Source organism: Erythrolamprus reginae, chromosome Z (genome assembly GCF_031021105.1).
Source record: "Erythrolamprus reginae isolate rEryReg1 chromosome Z, rEryReg1.hap1, whole genome shotgun sequence".
Classification (NCBI taxonomy): Eukaryota; Metazoa; Chordata; class Lepidosauria; order Squamata; family Dipsadidae; genus Erythrolamprus; species Erythrolamprus reginae.
In genome coordinates this window covers 57,292,670-57,310,036 of record NC_091963.1, presented here as the reverse complement: position 1 = coordinate 57,310,036, position 17,367 = coordinate 57,292,670, and the positions used below count along the sequence as shown (strand labels likewise).

General features: G+C 43.5%; 1 protein-coding gene across 4 annotated transcripts in view; it reads left to right on the top strand.

Annotated features, from left to right (window-relative positions):
* Positions 1-17,367, top strand: part of CAPN7 (calpain 7) — a 154,261-nt gene that overhangs the window by 55,430 nt on the left and 81,464 nt on the right. For all 4 annotated transcript variants that reach the window (XR_011556772.1, XM_070726935.1, XM_070726933.1 and 1 more), the window contains 3 exons: positions 6,421-6,488; positions 12,361-12,540; positions 15,965-16,051. Coding sequence is in view for 3 of the 4 variants with exons in the window: in XM_070726935.1 (XP_070583036.1) it covers positions 6,421-6,488; positions 12,361-12,540; positions 15,965-16,051 (335 nt within the window). In the remaining variant the exon portion in view is untranslated. The remainder of the gene's footprint in view (positions 1-6,420; positions 6,489-12,360; positions 12,541-15,964; positions 16,052-17,367) is intronic.

Sequence of the window (17,367 nt, the reverse complement as noted above, 5' to 3'; positions counted from 1 at the left end):
TCTGGGCCACATTCTCCGCGCCGCCGGCCGGCCGGCTGTCATCTTCTAAAGAAGCAAGAAGAGGAGGAGGAGCTGGGCGCCTTCCTCCACCACCACCGGTGCCCAGCTCCTCCTCTTCTTGCTTCTTTAGAAGATGACAGCCAACCGGCGGCGCGGAGGGTGGGCATGGTGTGCGTGTGTGGAAAGGGTCAGCGGGAGAACTGGGGGGAGCCGTGGCCACTGCCCCGTGGAAGGGATCCGGATGGGAAGCTCCCGAAGGTGTGGGCAGGGGTCTTTCCGGGAGAGCAAGCAGCAGGCGTGGGCTGGGGTCCCCCCAGTTCTCCCGCGGACCTCTTCCACACATCCCGACTCCTGCAGCCTCCGCGTTTTTCTTTCGGCTTCGGGCTGGACAGGGGGAGCTAAGCCAGCCCAGCGGCTTTTTACATTGGGGAGATGTTACCAGCCCAGCGGCATTGATTCCTCCCACCGCTTAGCTCCTCCCATCCACCCAGAAGCCGAAAGTTCTGGCCTTTGTTCACCAGCCTCCACGTTTTTCATGTCTGCATCCTGGTCGGGCGGTTGGGCGAGGAGGCGCGACCGACCGGCTCAGGCTCCGGCTAGGACGGGGCGGGCAGCGGCTGGGCGCGGCGGCGAGGGTGCGTCCAACTCGGTGCTGGTGGCGCCCGATGCACCGGGGAACATCAGCTCAGCGGATCAAGCCCGGCTCCTTTCGGCCGAGCATCCCGGGCCAAGCGGCTGCCTTCCGTCACTGAGCCTGGCTGGCCCGGAAGATCGTAGCGCGCGTTGGCTGTGGCGGCGGCGTTGCTGCCGGCTTGGCTTCCCTCGCCGGCGCAGGCAACACGCGCTGCCATCTTCTGGGCCGGCCAGGCTTAGCGGATCAAGCCCGGCCCCTTTCGGCCGAGCATCCCGGGCCAAGCGGCTGCCTTCCGTCACTGGGCCTGGCTGGCCCGGAAGATCGTAGCGCGCGTTGGCTGCGGCGGCGGCGAGGTTGCTGCCAGCTTGGCTTCCCTTGCCGGCGCAGGCAACACGCGCTGCCATCTTCCGGGCCGGCCAGGCTCAGCGGATCAAGCCCGGCCCCTTTCGGCCGAGCATCCCGGGCCAAGCGGCTGCCTTCCGTCACTGAGCCTGGCCGGCCCGGAAGATCGCAGCGCGCGTTGGCTGCGGTGGAGAGGGCTTGCGATGGAGGGTGGAGGAAGCGGCAAAGGGAGGGCGAGCTGCCTCAGGGGGGAGGAGGATCGGGCGGGACCAGGTGGGGCCTGGAATTTCTCCGCTGGGAAGAAGCGGCGATGGATCATCCTTCTACCTCTGTCGGCTGCTCCGGGCCACAGGGGCGAGGGGCGCTGCTTCTCCGGTCGCCCGGTCCTCTCCTGCCTCCCGCGCCGATCGAAAGGGGCTGGAGTGGCAGAGCCGAGCACGCCTTCCGCCCTTTCATCCTCGCCCCCGTGGCCCAGAGAAGCCGACAGAGGTAGATGGAGGATCCATCACTGCTTCTTCCCAGCGGAGAAATTCCAGCCCCCACCTGGTCCCGCCCGATCCTCCTCCTCCCTGAGGCAGCTCGCCCTCCCATGGCCGCTTCCGGGAGCAGCCCGGAGCAGCCGACAATGTTGCCTGCTGCGTCGGGCGCCACCAGCCCCGAGTCGGGCACAGCCTCGCCGCCGCCGCCGCCCCCAGTCGCTGCCCACCCCGTCTCGCTGCCCGCCCCGTCTCGCTCGGCCGCGCCTCTCCTGCCTCCCGCGCCGATCAAAAGGGGCTGGAGCGGCAGAGCCGAGCACGCCTTCTGCCCTTTCATCCTCGCCCCCGTGGCCCGGAGCAGCCGACAGAGGTAGATGGAGGATCCATCGCCGCTTCTTCCCAGCGGAGAAATTCCAGCCCCCACCTGGTCCCGCCCGATACTCCTCCCTGAGGCAGCTCGCCCTCCCATGGCCGCTTCCGGGAGCGGCCCGGAGCAGCCGACAATGTTGCCCGCTGCGTTGGGCGCCACCAGCCCCGAGTCGGGCAGAGCCTCGCCGCCACCGCCGCCGTCCCCAGTCACTGCCCGCCCCGTCTCGCTGCCCACCCCGTCTTGCTCGGCCGCGCCTCCTCGCCCGCTGCCCGCCCAGGATGCAGACCTGCTGCCTCACCTCACGCCCGCCGCCGGCCCGATCCTGCGCCTCCTGCTCCCCCCCGCAGCCAAAAATACAAAGGTGGTCTGCCGCCGCCCGCGGAGCAATGGGAAGCTGAAGCCGCCGGCGGTTTCAGACTCCCTTTGCTCCAGGCTGCTCCGCCCTGCCTGTCATGCGGCGGCAGACCGTCTTTGTGTTTTTCGCTGGGGGGGGGAGCAGGAGGACCTTCCTGACTCCCTCCCCCAGCGCCGGACCTCCTGCCCTCCCTCCCAGACAAAAACCCAAAGTGGCCTCCCGAACCCGAACGTTTTCCATCTTACCAACCTGCCACCGCCGCCGAGAAGCCCCGCCGCCCGGCTGTCACCTTTTAAAACAGCCGGGGGGCTTCCCAGCAGCCTCCCGAAGCCGAACGCCAAACCCGAACATCCGGGTTCGGCTTCGGGAGGCTGCTGGGAAGCCCCCCGGCTGTTTTAAAAGGTGATAGCTGGGCGGCGGGGCTTCCCAGCAGCCTCCCGAAAGCCGAACCCGGAAGTTCGGGTTTGGCGTTCGTAACATGAAAAACGTTCGCAAGAAGAGGCAAAAATTTTAAGAACCCCAGGTTCGTATCTCGGGTTGTTCCTAAGACGAGGGGTTCGTATCTTGAGGTACCACTGTAATTGTTTTAACTGATTTAACACTCAGATATTATACTTTATATTTTTACATTTTATATTGAATAATAAGTTGCATATATATTTTGAAAAATATTTTTATACTTATACAAGCTAGTTTAAGGATTATTGATATACTTCCTTAATTTTTTCCTTCCTCTCTCCTTTTCCTTTTATATATATAATATAAGTGTTTTTTCTATGTAAGTATATTTTTCTCCATTTTTGAATATTTGATACTCTTTAATTTTAGATATATGTTAAATCAAATAATTGAGATTATAATAACTGATTATCAAATATTACAAAGCATTAAGTAAATTAGAAACAGAATATTCTCTTTCTTAAACTCTGTAAGTTGTTAAGTTGATGTCATTTTGGAAGCAGATAAATTTTACAGGTTTCAGAAGATCCAAAAACTTCTCCAAGATGTCCACTACGTCTACGTCAAAATCTCCAAGAAACAGACTTCAACCCCATTTTCTACACCACAAGGCTCTCCATCACCATCTCCATCTTCAGCACCACAAAGAACAATAACAAGTATGTTGAGTAAGGAGAAGGAAAAAAGAAAAGACTGTGACACAGCCATCTCTACAGACCATTCAAGATTCCCTAGCTCTCCTCCAAGATTTTATGCAGAAAACTCAGATCTCAACTGATGCCAATAGAGAAGAAGCCTGTGAAGAAGCAAAAAAGCACTATGATGATATAGCGGCAAATATAAAAGCAGAAATGGGCAACTTGAAAGCTGAACTTGTAGATCTGAAAGTAGAAGTAGGCGATGTGAAGGGAAGTGTCCAAGCAATGGAGGGAAAATTGAAGTGATACAACAAAACTTAAAGGAAAATTAACAAAGGATGAAAATTGTCGAAGACAAAATGGAAAAAGCAGAACAGAGAATGGAGGAATTTGAAGACCATAGCAATTTAGTAAATCGAGGTTTTGATGAAGCCATCACCCATTTGGAATTACAACGATCCTCGCATGGCTTGAGATTCCAAAATGTTTTAGAAGAAAAAGACGAAAATCTGGGTTCAAAAATGGCTGAGATAATTGAACAGATTTTACAGATGGACCCACAAGAACTAATAAAAGAAATTGATGAAATTTACAGAGTTCAGACTAATTTTGCTAGAAAACACAACTTGCCGAGAGAGGTACATATCAAATTCATTAGGAATACCATAAGATATGACATCTTAAAATGGTCAAGAAGTGAAAACTTAAACTATAAAGAAAAAAGACATTATAATATTAAAACAAGTGTTTAAAAGAGTATGGGAAAGTCAAAGGGAATATTACTTCTTAACTAGAATTTTAATTAAAGAAAATATAACCTTCCACTGGCTCATTCCAGAAGGCATTTCTTTATATTGGCAAATATCCAGAATAAAATTGAAGAGTGTTGATGAAGCTAGAGCTTTTTATGAACAATCTGGTCTTTTTAGGTCAGACCAATCTTACAAAGAAACCAGAGTAAGAGAAGAGGACCAAGGGGCAACTTCCAAGGAAAGGGAGGAGGCTCAAGATGCCAAAAAAAACAACCTCAAATTCAACAAGAATTGGTGTTAAGTAGCAGATTTTGAGAACCCAAATAAGTTAAAAAATACTTCAAATAGATATGTATTCAGATTTTAAAAATTTCTCTGTAAATGTAAATGGATTAAATATCCCAAGAAAAAGAAAACAAATATTTTCCAAACTCAAGAAACAAAGAGCACAAATTATAATTCTATAAGAAGTTCATATTAAAAATTCAAAATGATCTTTATTATATAATCCAAAATTAGGCAATATTTTTACTAGTTTGGCGGATCAAAAAAGAAGAGGTATAGCAGTTTATATATATATGAAATGATTGAGACCAAACAACTTTATAACGATGAAGACGGTAGAATTTTAATTTTGCAAGTAAAGTTGGAAACTGGACGCCTCGTCATTATATCGATCTATGCACCAAATGAAAATCAAAAATCATTTTATGAGAAATTACATGAAAAAATAATCGAATTATCTATTGAAAATATAATTATAATAGGAGATTTTAATGCTATACCTAATAGTCAAATGGACTACTCAGGTAAAAAGAAAGACAAGAAAAAGAAAACAATACTACTAACAACATTTTGGAAAATGAGTTCGGAATTACTTTTGCACGACGTTTGGTGTGAACACCACCCTTTAATAAAACAATACACTTTTTATTCAAACCCTCATAAAATTTGGACCAGAATAGATATGGCTTGGATATCTACTCATATCTCTGAATATATTTTGAACATTGAAATAGAAACAAACAATTGGGCTGACCACAACCCATTGGTAATTTACTGGAAAGGAAATAAAAAACCTTTGAAATACAAAGAGGAGTTAGACCGGGCTGTCCTATTTCTCCATTGTCATTTATATGAACATTAGAAACCCTATTAATAAAAGTAAGAGCAAATAAAAATATTAAAGGTTTAGAAATTAAAAAAGAATCTTACAAACTCCAGGCATTTGCCGATGATATAGTTTTTATAACAGAAGATCCTTCAATACCAAAATTAATAGAAGTTATAGAAGAATATGGTGGAGTAGCAGGCCTAAAAATCAATAAAAGAAGACCCAATTAACAACAAAAAATATGGCTGAACCTCAGACAAAATCACTAGAAAAAATATCAAAAATGAAGATAATAAAAAAGTAAAATATTTAGGTATTTGGATATCAGCTAAATCTATGTCTTTGAAAAAAGATAACTATTTGAAGCTTTTAAAGCAAATTAAAAAGGACCTTGAAACCTGGAATAATCTTCAATTATCTTTTTTAGGTAGAATATCTACAATAAAGATGAATTTTTTACCTAAGGTTTTGTTTCTATTCCAGGCAATCCCAATAAATCCAGGAAAAGATTTTTTCAAAGAATTAACGAAAATAACAAAAAAATTTATATGGCAAGGGAAAAAACCCAGAATAAAACAATGTGCATTAGAAGACATGAAAGAAAGAGGAGGCCTCGCCCTCCCAAATTGGAATCTATATTACCAAGCAGCAGCCTTATCTTGGATTAAAGAGTGGCTTACTTTACAAAATAGAAGGTTACTAAGCTTGGAAGGCCATGACTTGATGTTAGTTTGGCATGCTTTTATATGGTATGAAAAATATAAAACCCATTCATATTTTAAGAACCATACAATTAGAAAGGCCCTTTTAGAGGTTTGGATTAATATGAAAAAAGATCATTTCTATATTATGCCAGAATGGATATCCCCGATTGAAGTTATAAGTCACCCAAACTTAAGACAAGAACAAAAAATATGGAAATATAGAGATCTATTAGATAATCAATGGAATTTGAAATCAAGACAGGAATTATTACAATTATACAATTCATGTATGGTATGTTTGTGTGTATGTCTGCCTTAATAATTGGTTTTTAAAAACATTGACTTCTAATTAGAGGGATTTAGTTTTTAATCCACATTAGCTTCTAATTAGTTGTATCTGAGCAATTTTAGTTTATGCATTGGTGATGGAAGGTTCTAATAGCCTGATTTGATTATACCGTCTTCATTTTCTATAAATAGTTGTGTAGTAAATGGAAAAGAAAATTTATTGACAGCTGATTTATTTTATAGATAATTTAGTAGACTATTTTCCTTCTTATTTTTTCAATGTTCCAGTCTAGTGAAACATCAGAAACAGTTATTCAAACTAAACTGAAGCAACTAGCTCGGCAGGCATTGGACAGGTAAACTTCTTGGAATTTTGTACATGTATATTGTATGATAGCTTCCATTATTTTATTACTTATAACATTGAATGTGGTAGAAAGAGGAGAGAAGTTTCAACAGCTAAACAACTAAAAGGTTTCATATGTATTCACAATCATCACTACGCTTTTTTTTGCAGCCAATGTTGTTGTTGTTGTTGTTGTTGTTGTTGTTGTTATTATTATTATTATTATTATTATTATTATTATTATTATTATTATTATTATATCCTGCTCCACTCCGAAGATTCAGGGTGACTTACAGCATATGAAGAAAACAATACAAATGCTGAAATCCAATATTAACTAAACAAGCAGTCTAAACCTCCAATTTAATTAAAAGCAGTCATTTCTAATTGACCAACATACATACCATTTAGCATACATTCATTCATAGGCAGGGGCTGATGACTAATGTCCCCAGGCCTGTCAGCACATCAGCACAAGTGTGTCTTCAGACTCTTACAGAAGGCAAGGAGGATGGGGGCAGTATGAATCTCTGGGGGGAGTTCATTCCAGAGGGCCGGAGCTCCCACAGATACGGCTCTTCCCCTAGGCCCCACTGAGTGATACTGACTAGTTGATGGGACCTTGAGAAGGCCAACTCTGTGTGATCTAACTGGTCACTGGGGATTATGCTTCAGATGGAAGAAGGAGGTCTCGCAAGTAATCTGGCCTGATACCATATAGGGCTTTATATGTCATAACCAACTCTTTGAATTGCGTTCAGAAGCCGATCAGCAACCAATACAGCCGGCGGAGTGTTGGAAAAGGCCCATGACCGTTCATGCAGCTGTATTCTGCACGATCTGTAGTTTCCGAATACTCTTCAAAGGTAGAGAGCATTGCAATAGTCGAACCTCAAGGTATAAGAGCATGAGTGACTGTGAGTAGTAACTCCCTGTTCAGATAGGGCCACAGCTGGTACACCAGGAAACCTGGGCAAACGTTCCCCTCGCCACAGCTGAAAGTTGATGGTCTAAAAGTCAGCTGTGGATCAAGGAGGACGCCCAAGTTTCAAACCTTCTCTGAGGGGGTCAGAAGTCCCCCCCCCACAGTGTGATGGACGGACAGATGGAATTGTCCTTTGGAGGCAAAATCCATAGCCACTCCATCTTGTCGGGGTTGAGTCTGAGCTTGTTAACACCCATCCAAACCCTAACAGCTCCAGACACCGGCACATTACTTCCACTGCTTTACTGAGTGGACACGGGGTGGAGATGTATAGCTGAATATCATCAGCATACTGATGATAACTCATCTCGTGCCCTCGGAGGATCTCACCAGCAGTTTAATGTAAATGTTAAACAGCAAGGGAGAGAGGACTGACCCCTGAGAAACCCCACAAGGGAGGGACCTAGGAGTCATCTCTGACCCCCTGCTAACACCAACTGTGACCGACCAAAAAGGTAGGGGGTGAACCACTGTAAAACAATGCTTCCCCCTCCAGCTGGGCAGAAGTATACCATGGTCAATGGTATCAAAAGCCGCTGAGAGGTCAAGAAGCACCGGGATAGAGGATTGACCCCATCCCATGTCCAGAAATCATCTGTCAGTGCGACCAAAGCAGTTTTTTTACTGTAGCCGGGCTGAATCCTGACTGTTGAGCGCCCAGATAATCGGCTTCATCTAAGAATCGTTGGAGCTGGAGCGACACCACTTTCTCAACAATCTTCCCTATAAAAGGAAGTTTGGAGATGGGACGATAGTTGTTTAAAGTGGCTTAATTAATTAATTAATTAATTAATTTGCTATTTTTATATACAGAATAAAAATATAAAGCAACATTATGAAGGTCACTCTAAATGTCCCCTTTCCCCATTTTAAGCAATTCACTATTGACTTGGTTGGTTAGGAACCGTATGATATTTGTTCTGCATGGTCTGGAGAGCCTTAGATTTCTATACTCACAATCCAGAAAATGGTCCAGAACTATGGCCTAAAACATGTTTCAGGTACACAAGAAGACATTTTAATTGTTTGAAAATAATGCTGAATATTTTTTAAATTCTGGTTTGTTCTCAAGGTTTGGCATAATTATTAAATCAGACATTTTATACAGTGCAGGAAAAAATATATAGTCAGCCACCAATTGTGCACATTCTCTCACTAAATAAGATGAGAGAGGCCTGCAATTGATATCATAGGTAGACCTATGGAAAGGTGGCAGAGGGTCAGAATATCCCAGTGCTGCTGGGGAGAGGCAGATATGGCGGGAGCCACGGAGCTAGCCATTCTGGGGGAAGGAGAGATCACTGCTTAATAGCGATCCCTTGTTCCAGCCCCATGACCTCAACTCAGGGTACTGGTGATGAGTGTAATCCTGGCCCTGGGCTCAGGCTGATGCTACTCAATGCCAGGTTGGTGGTAAATAAAGCTCTCCTCATCCAGGATTTGATCCTGAAGGAGAAGGACGACCTGGCATGTGAGACAAACCTGGCTGGGCCCAGAGGCAGGAGTTCCTCTCTCTGAAATTTGCCCAGCGACTTTCGATACCACCGACTATGGTATCCTTCTGCGCCGGCTGGAGGGGTTGGGAGTGGGAGGCACTGTTCTCCAATGGTTCTCCTCCTATCTCTCCAGTTGGTCGCAGTCAGTGTTAGTGGGGGGTCAGAGGTCGACCTGTAGCTCTCCCTTGTGGGGTGCCTCAGGGGTCGGTCCTCTCCCCCCTGCTATTTAATATATAAATGAAACCGCTGGGTGAGATCATCCAAGGACATGGGGTGAGGTATCATCAGTATGCTGATGATATCCAGTTATACAACTCCACTCCATTTATTTATTTATTCAATTTTTATGCCGCCCTTCTCCTTAGACTCAGGGCGGCTTACAACATGTTAGCACTAGTGCTTCTTAACAGAGACAGCCTATTGCCCCCACAATCTGGGTTCTCATTTTACCCACCTCGGAAGGATGGAAGGCTGAGTCAACCTTGAGCCGTTGATGAGATTTAAACCGCTGACTTACAGATCTACAGTCAGCTTCAGTGGCCTGCAGTACAGCACTCTACCTGCTGCAGCACCCCGGCTCATGTCCAGTCAGCGAAGCAGTGGAAGTGATGTGCCAGTGCCTAGAGGCTGTTGGGGTCTGGATGGGTGTCAACAAGCTCAAACTCAACCCTGACAAGACGGAGTGGCTGTAGGTTTTGCCTCCTAAGGACAGTTCCATCTGTCCATCCAGTACCCTGGGGGGGGGGGAATTATTGACCCCCTCAGAGAAGGTTCGCAACTTGGGTGTCCTCCTCGATCCACAGCTAACATTGGAACATCATCTTTCGGCTGTGGCAAGGAGGGCGTTTGCCCAGGTTCGCCTGATGCACCAGTTGCAGCCCTATTTAGGAGTCATTGCTCACAGTCGCTCATGCCCTCATCACCCCGAGGTTCGACTACTGCAACGCTCTCTACATGGGGCTACCTTTGAAAAGTGTTTGGAAACTTCAGATCGTGCAGAATGCGGCCGCGAGAGCTATCGTGGAGCTTCCCAGATTCGCCCACGTTTCTCCAACACTCTGTGGCCTGCACTGGCTGCCGATCAGTTTCTGGTCACAATTCAAAGTGTTGGTAATGACCTTTAAAGCCCTACATGGCAGCGGACCAGAATACCTCTCGAATCAACTCCCCACAGAGATTAGAACTGGCCCCACCCTCCTTGTGTTTCGCAAATTACTTAAGACCCACCTGTATCGACAGGCATGGGGGAACTGAGACACCTCCCCCAGCCTTTTACATTTTATGTATGGTATGCATGTGTTGCATGGTTTTTTAAATGATGGGGTTTTTAACTGTCTTTTAAGATTTTAGATTTGTTTTCAATTGTAACATTGTTATTATTGTTGTTGTGAGCCGCCCCGAGTCTTCAGAGAGGGGCAGCATACAAATCTAATAAATTATTATTATTATTATTATTATTATTATTATTATTATTATTATTATTATTACAGTATTATTATTACAGTATTATTATTACAGTATTATTATTATTATTATTATTATTATTATTATTATTATTATTATTATTATTATTATAAATGGCTACTCCACCGCCCCTTCTCTCTACTCTATCCTTCCTATACAATGTATATCCTGGTATGGATATTTCCCATTTATTAGAATTTTTAAACCATGTCTCAGTTATGGCAACCAGATCCAAATTATCTCTAGATATTATAGCCATTAACTCACAGAGCTTGTTGCTCAAGTTTCAAGCATTCGTGCACATTACCCGAAGAACATTATTATCATTATTAGTTTGCCCCTTATCATCAACAACTACATCTATTTTATTTACATCTCCCTTTTCATAAACTTCAAGAAACTGATTTATCCTCATTGGTCGGGGACAGAAATCCTCTATGTCAGTTACATCTCTATCCCCTTTACCTAGTTTAAATGCCTGTCCAAAAAAGTTCTGAACTTCTCATTGAGCACCTGGGTACCTCTGTGTGATGGATGTAAACCATCCCTCTTAAACAACTCCCTATTAGACCACCTACTGACATCATGACTTACATAGCCAAAACCTTCAGCTTTATAGCACTGCCTTAACCACACATTAAACTCTCTGATAAAAGTCTGGCAATCTCACACTACTGACTATAGCCTACAAAACCTATGCCAGACCCATTCTCGAATACAGCTCGTCTGTCTGGAACCCACACCACATCTCAGACATCAGCACTCTCGAAAACGTCCAAAGATAATTCACCAGAAGAGCCCTTCACTCCTCCACTCGAAACAGAATACCATACGAAAATAGACTAACTATCCTGGGTCTTGAAAGCTTAGAACTGCAGCGCCTAAAACACGATTTAAGTATTGCCCACAAGATCATACGCTGCAACGTCCTTCCGCTTCCTACTTCAGCTTCAATCGCAACAACACAAGAGCACGCAACAGATTCAAACTTAATATTAACCGCTCCAAACTTGACTGTAAAAAATATGACTTTAACAATCGAGTGTGGAACTCATTACCGGACTCAATAGTGTCAACCTCCAACCCCCAACATTTCTCCCTTAGACTCTCCACGATTGACCTCTCCAGGTTCCTAAGAGGCCAGTAAGGGGCGTACATAAGTGCACTGATGTGCCTATCGTCCCCTGTCCAATTGTCTTTCCTTATCTCATATATCATATATATTCTCTCCTTCCCTTCTACTTCTCTTCTTTCTTACTTTCTGTCTTCATATATATTACTTAATGTCTATTCTCTTTCACATGTATTGTATATTGGACAAAGAATAAATAAATAAATAAAATAAATAAATAAAAAGTTGTTTTATCCTCCTGACTACAAACCGGTAACACCTCTGAGAAAGTCACTGAATCAGTTATTCTGCGCAGCTCCACGCTAAGACATTGGAAATATCTTTTTACTACATTAACATTTCTCTGGGACAAATCATTTGTGCCAAGATGCACCACCACATCAACGTTATTACCTTTACTCACAGCCTTGACAATATTTGTAATCCGCCTCCTGCCCCTGCTGGCAATGGCCCTTGGGAGACACCTCATCAGCTTCATCACATCCTTAACTCTGTCCCAAATCAACACTTGATATCAATTACAGGCCTCTCTCATGTTTTTAAGTGGGAGAGCTTGCACAATTGGTGGATGACTAAGTACCCCCCCACACACACTTTATGTAATAATAGCTCATATAAATATGATTTAGGTTTTGTATAAAGTAACTTGGAATAATTGAGTTGAACGTAATTCTCAGCTACTCATCATTTTAGTTGGTTAGAGCAGAATCCAGTTGTGTTTGATTCATATAAAAGCAAAGGTTTAAGAATGAACACATTCCTTTTTGCTTCATTACAATTGCTATTTCCTTTAACTTAATTGTAGAGCTGAAGCACTGAAAGATTCAAAGACATCTCAAAAAGACAAGCTAACTCCAGTGAAGCAAAGTCAGCCAGTGAGAACTTTTTTCCCATTGGGACCTGATTTTTCTTTAAATGATAAGCCACAGTCCATCAGTGAGCCTCAAGGTCAGCGATATACTGTGGAGGAGATCCAAGTGCTCAGGTGAGAGAGGGAAAGTACATCTGCAACATGTTTATGTAAAATGTAATTTCTAATCTAGGCTACAGCCCAGTTTATTGAATAAGCTAACTTTTAAATAAATGAGTATAGACTTTCATGCTGAAAAATACTATCCTAGAGATAAATGCAGCAGATAGTCTATATAGGCTAAATTTGCTATTTCATAATTCTTAAAATCAGCATATAGACTTGCTTATTGATGAGTGTATTCAAAATATGCAGTCAAATACATTTTCTTCAGGAAGCAAATGGATGACAAAAAACTGTTGCTAATATTATGGTCTAAAATTTCCTTCATCCCAAGTTAGCTTTGAATAATTTATATAGACACATCTACCATATTTTTGGAGTATAAGATGCACCTTCCCCGCCCCGCCCACCAAAAAGAGGGTGGAAATGTCAATGTGTCTTATACACCGAATGCAGCCATTTTTGCTGTCCTGAAGGGCCCCCGCCCCCCCATCTCGAAAGAGCTCTTGGGTGCTGGGGATGGCAAAAATGCCCCCCTTTTGCAAAAGGGTCTGGGAAGTCTGCAGAGAACTTGGGAACTGGGGAAAGGCAAAAATGCCTCTATTTTTGTGAAAAAATGGGCATGGTCTGTTTTGGCCAACACCCAGCACCCAGAACTCCAGACCAATTTTTGTGGTAAAAAACTGATAAAAAACAGCCTATCTTTCACAAAAATGGGAGTGCTTTTGCCTTCTAATTACCCTATCTAGCATGACTGGGGGAGGAATTCTGGGAGTTGAAGTCCACAAGTCTTAAAGCTGTCAAGTTTGAAGTTTGTAAAAAAATGTATCTTGTTATAAAAGGTATACATGTTTGTAAACAGTATTCTGCTACACTGGTATTTTATTACACCATTTGCTTCAGAATACTTTTTTCCTTGTTTTCCACCTCTAAAATATAGGTGTGTCTTATACTCCAGTGCATCTTATACTCCGCAAAATACGGTATATATGTTTTCTGTTTCAGGAGAGTAGTTAATTGCTGCCGCTTTCTGGGTGCTTTCATTCATTGTCTAATCCAGAGTTCCCCAACCTAGTCTAATCTGACCATTTGCCTGGAAATTCCCAGCTAGTCCATCTTAAGTTTCTTCATTAAACAAGTTCAGCTACATGCTTCCACTCTTTTTGAAGATAGTTGTAATATTGCATAATAAATAACTGAATCAGCTTTCTTCAAGCTGCTCCCTTTCAGATGTGATGGGCTGCAGATATTTAGAATAGAATTTGTGGAGATTTGAAAAGTTGGTACTCATTGCATGATAGGAGACAACAGTTTGGGAAAGGCTAGATTTAGTTTATTTAGCATCACATTTTTATACAGTGGTACCTCTACTTAAGAACGCCTCTACTTAAGAACTTTTCTAGATAAGAACTGGGTGTTCAAGATTTTTTTGCCTCTACTTAAGAACCCGAGTCCCGAAAAATTTCCCAGGAAATTTGAGAGCGGCATGAAGGCCCGGCCAGTTTCCTGCCATTCCCCCTTTAATCCCGGCCATCTGGGCTGCCAGAGGAGCCTTTTGGTGGTGCTTAAGGTGGCTTTGGCAGTCCAGAGTTAATGAAGCATTTTCCTTTCTGGGTGCTTGGACAGGGAATAAACCTCTGCCAGCGCCCAGAGAAAAGAAACACTCCCTTTGCTCTGGGCAGCTGAGGAGTCACCACAGCGAAGGAAAGGCGCAGGCTACAAAGCGAACCACCGAGAGGAGAGGGGAGCCCTTCAGCATGGGAAGGAAGAGCAACAGCAGCCAATGTATAGGAGGCAGTGACTCTCTTCTTCCTCCTCCTCCTACCCAAATTCCAAACTTTTATTTCTTTCCTAATGGGTTTGCATGCATTATTTGCTTTTACATTGATTCCTATGGGAAAAATTGCTTCTACTTAAGAATGTTTCTATTTAAGAACCTGGTCACAGAATGAATTAAGTTCTTAAGTAGGGGTACCACTGTATGTTTAAAACAATTAAATATAGAATTTTGTTTAAAACAATAGAGGTAGTCCTCAACTGGCACAGCAGTTTCCATTATTAAGCAAGGAAGTTATTAAGTCAGTTATGCCACTGAAGTTTTTAGGTTAATTATGTGGTTGTTAATGTACATATCTCTCCCCATTGACTTTGCTTCTTGGAAGCCAACCGGAAAGGTTGCAAATGGCAATTACATTATCCCAGGATGCTGCAACCATTGTAAATACATGCTGGCTGCCAAATGCCCAAATCTTGGAGATGCTGCAATAGTCATAAGTGCAATGGCTAGTTATTAGAATAGAATAGCATAGAATAGAACAGAACAGAGCAGAATAGAACACAATTCTTACTAGCCAAGTATAATTGGACACATAAGGAATTTGTGTTTGGTGCATATGCTCTCAATGTACATAAAAGAAAATATACATTTGTCAAGAATCATGAGATAATTCAAATAATCAAATAGTTTCTCCCTAAAATGGCTTTCAAATTACAGTATTTGAGCTTTTATCCACTGTCTGTAGTTTTATAGTTTCTCTTGGATCTTTTCTGCCTTTTCATTTCCAGTTCCCTCCCCCCCCGCCTCTATTTTTCAATTTGCCATTATTTTACTTCTTCTTTTTTTCATATTCTTGTTACTGCAAATCATTAAAGTAAAAGTTGGTAAAAATTTCACCCAATTTCAATGTTCTCTCCACACACTGCTCCTGCACAATCTTGGTTCCTGATTGTCCCAGGTTCAGGGCTGCTGTTCAGGGAGAGCTTGCTTAGGATCTAACAAGGAATTTGCAGATTCCTAGTGATCGGCAAAGCTCTTCTCCTTCTTTCACTGTCTCTGCAAGACAGCTGTAACCCCTGAGTCTCCTGACAGTGGTTATCTAATGGATTCCTACGAATCCTTGGGTTAATGAATGGTAGTCTCCAAGGATAATCTGTATAAGGGAATTCTGGACTCTTTGATTAGATAGTTGAAAAAACTTCCTGGAAAAAGTCCCTAGCAACCATCTTATAATAATATCAAGAAAAATGCATGGATTTAACTGTAGAAATTATTCAATTACAGCATTTTCCCTAAGCAAAAGTATATAGGGTCTTCTCAGCAGGAAATGTATTTAAATAGTTTTTAAGTTTTTCAAAGTGATCATCATGTAGTTTTAATTATTCTATTACCTATCTCCATTGCTCTGTCACTTTGAAAGATGGAATATTGGAATACTTTTAAAATAGTACTTTTAGAATAATAGTTTTCTCTGTAAACAGACCTTCAATGCAAACTGAAGAAAAATTATGCTGAAGACGTATATGTTTAATTCAGGTCTCATAGTGGGACGGGACCAAATACTAGGCAGAACAAATTCCCATTAAGCAGTGGGTATGAAGAGAAAGAAATAGAATTTGAACAGGTCTGTTTTTCTAACATCTTATCCTTTATATTTAGGAAGACATCAAAAATAAATGGCATTGAATATGTCCCTTTCATGAATATTGACCTGAGAGAACGTTTTGCTTTTCCAATACCTTTCTCGTAAGTTTATCTTTATACTCACCAAATATTTTTTCACTGCTCAGCATTTAGAGCAGGGGTGTCAAACACACATCATCACAATGGCATCACATGATGTATTGGGACTTTCCCCCCCTTTGCTAAACTGGGGGGGGGAAGGGTGGCAAGCACATGACACATCCAGACCATGGGCTGAGAGTTTGAGAGCCCTGATTTAAAGCTTTTCAGTATTATTGAACTGTAATACTATAAAAAATCAGCAATGCACTTACTGATATGTATGTATGCATACTGTATATATGTGTGTGTGTGTATGTATGCATGTATTGTGAATGTGAAGATTTATTTATTTATTAATTTATTAGATATCTATGCCACCCTTCTCAAAGCAACTCAGGATGGCCTACAACATTGTAAATGCAAACAATATATGTGAGAAATCTAATTATTTTAAAAGGACATGTACAAAATTAATAAAAATCTAAAATCCCTTATGCAGTCATCCACATTCATCCAATTTAATCATTCATTTTAACCCGGGACAATCTCGTGGCTCATGGTTCCCATGCCTGCTGGCAGAGGTAGGTCTTCAGAGCTTTACGAAAGACCAGGAGGGAGGGAGTGGTACTTATCTCTGGGGGGAGTTCATTCGAGAGGTAGATAGATGCATGAATGGACAAACAGATGGATTTAAAAATGGTTCATGATGTATGGTCATCAATAGCAATTTTTCAAATTGTGCTTTTTGGAAAAATATGTACAACTTTAATCTGAAAAATAATGCTGTGTATTGCATATGAGTACATAAACCATGTTTTAAACCAGAGGTCTCCAACCGCCGGTCCGCGGACCAGGACCGGGCCATTGGGGTTTTTCAGCCAGTCCGCGGCGCCAGGGCCCCCTCGGCCTTTCCGCGCTGCCCACCGCCCGCCCGATCTGCCCCCTCTGCTCCTCCACCACCTCCTGCCTTTCACCGCAGCTCCTCCCACACCCGGAACGCACGCCCTGCCCGCCTCACCTTTGCGAGAGCACTTTCGTCCCGGGCTCTCAGCAAGAGGGTTGCAGGAGAGGCGGGGGCGGCGAAGGTGATATTCAATGTCGGGGGCGCACGGGCGGTTGCGCGCGCTCCCTATCTCCCTGCTAGCCCACTCGGAATATTCAAAATAAGAAAAGCCTTCGCCGGCAAAGGCTTTTCTTATTTTGAATATTCCGAGTGGGCTAGCAGGGAGATAGGGAGCGCGCGCAACCGCCCGTGGGCCCCCGACATTGAATATCACCTTCCGCCGACCCCGCCTCTCCTGCAACCCCCTTGCTGAGAGCCCGGGACGAAAGTGCTC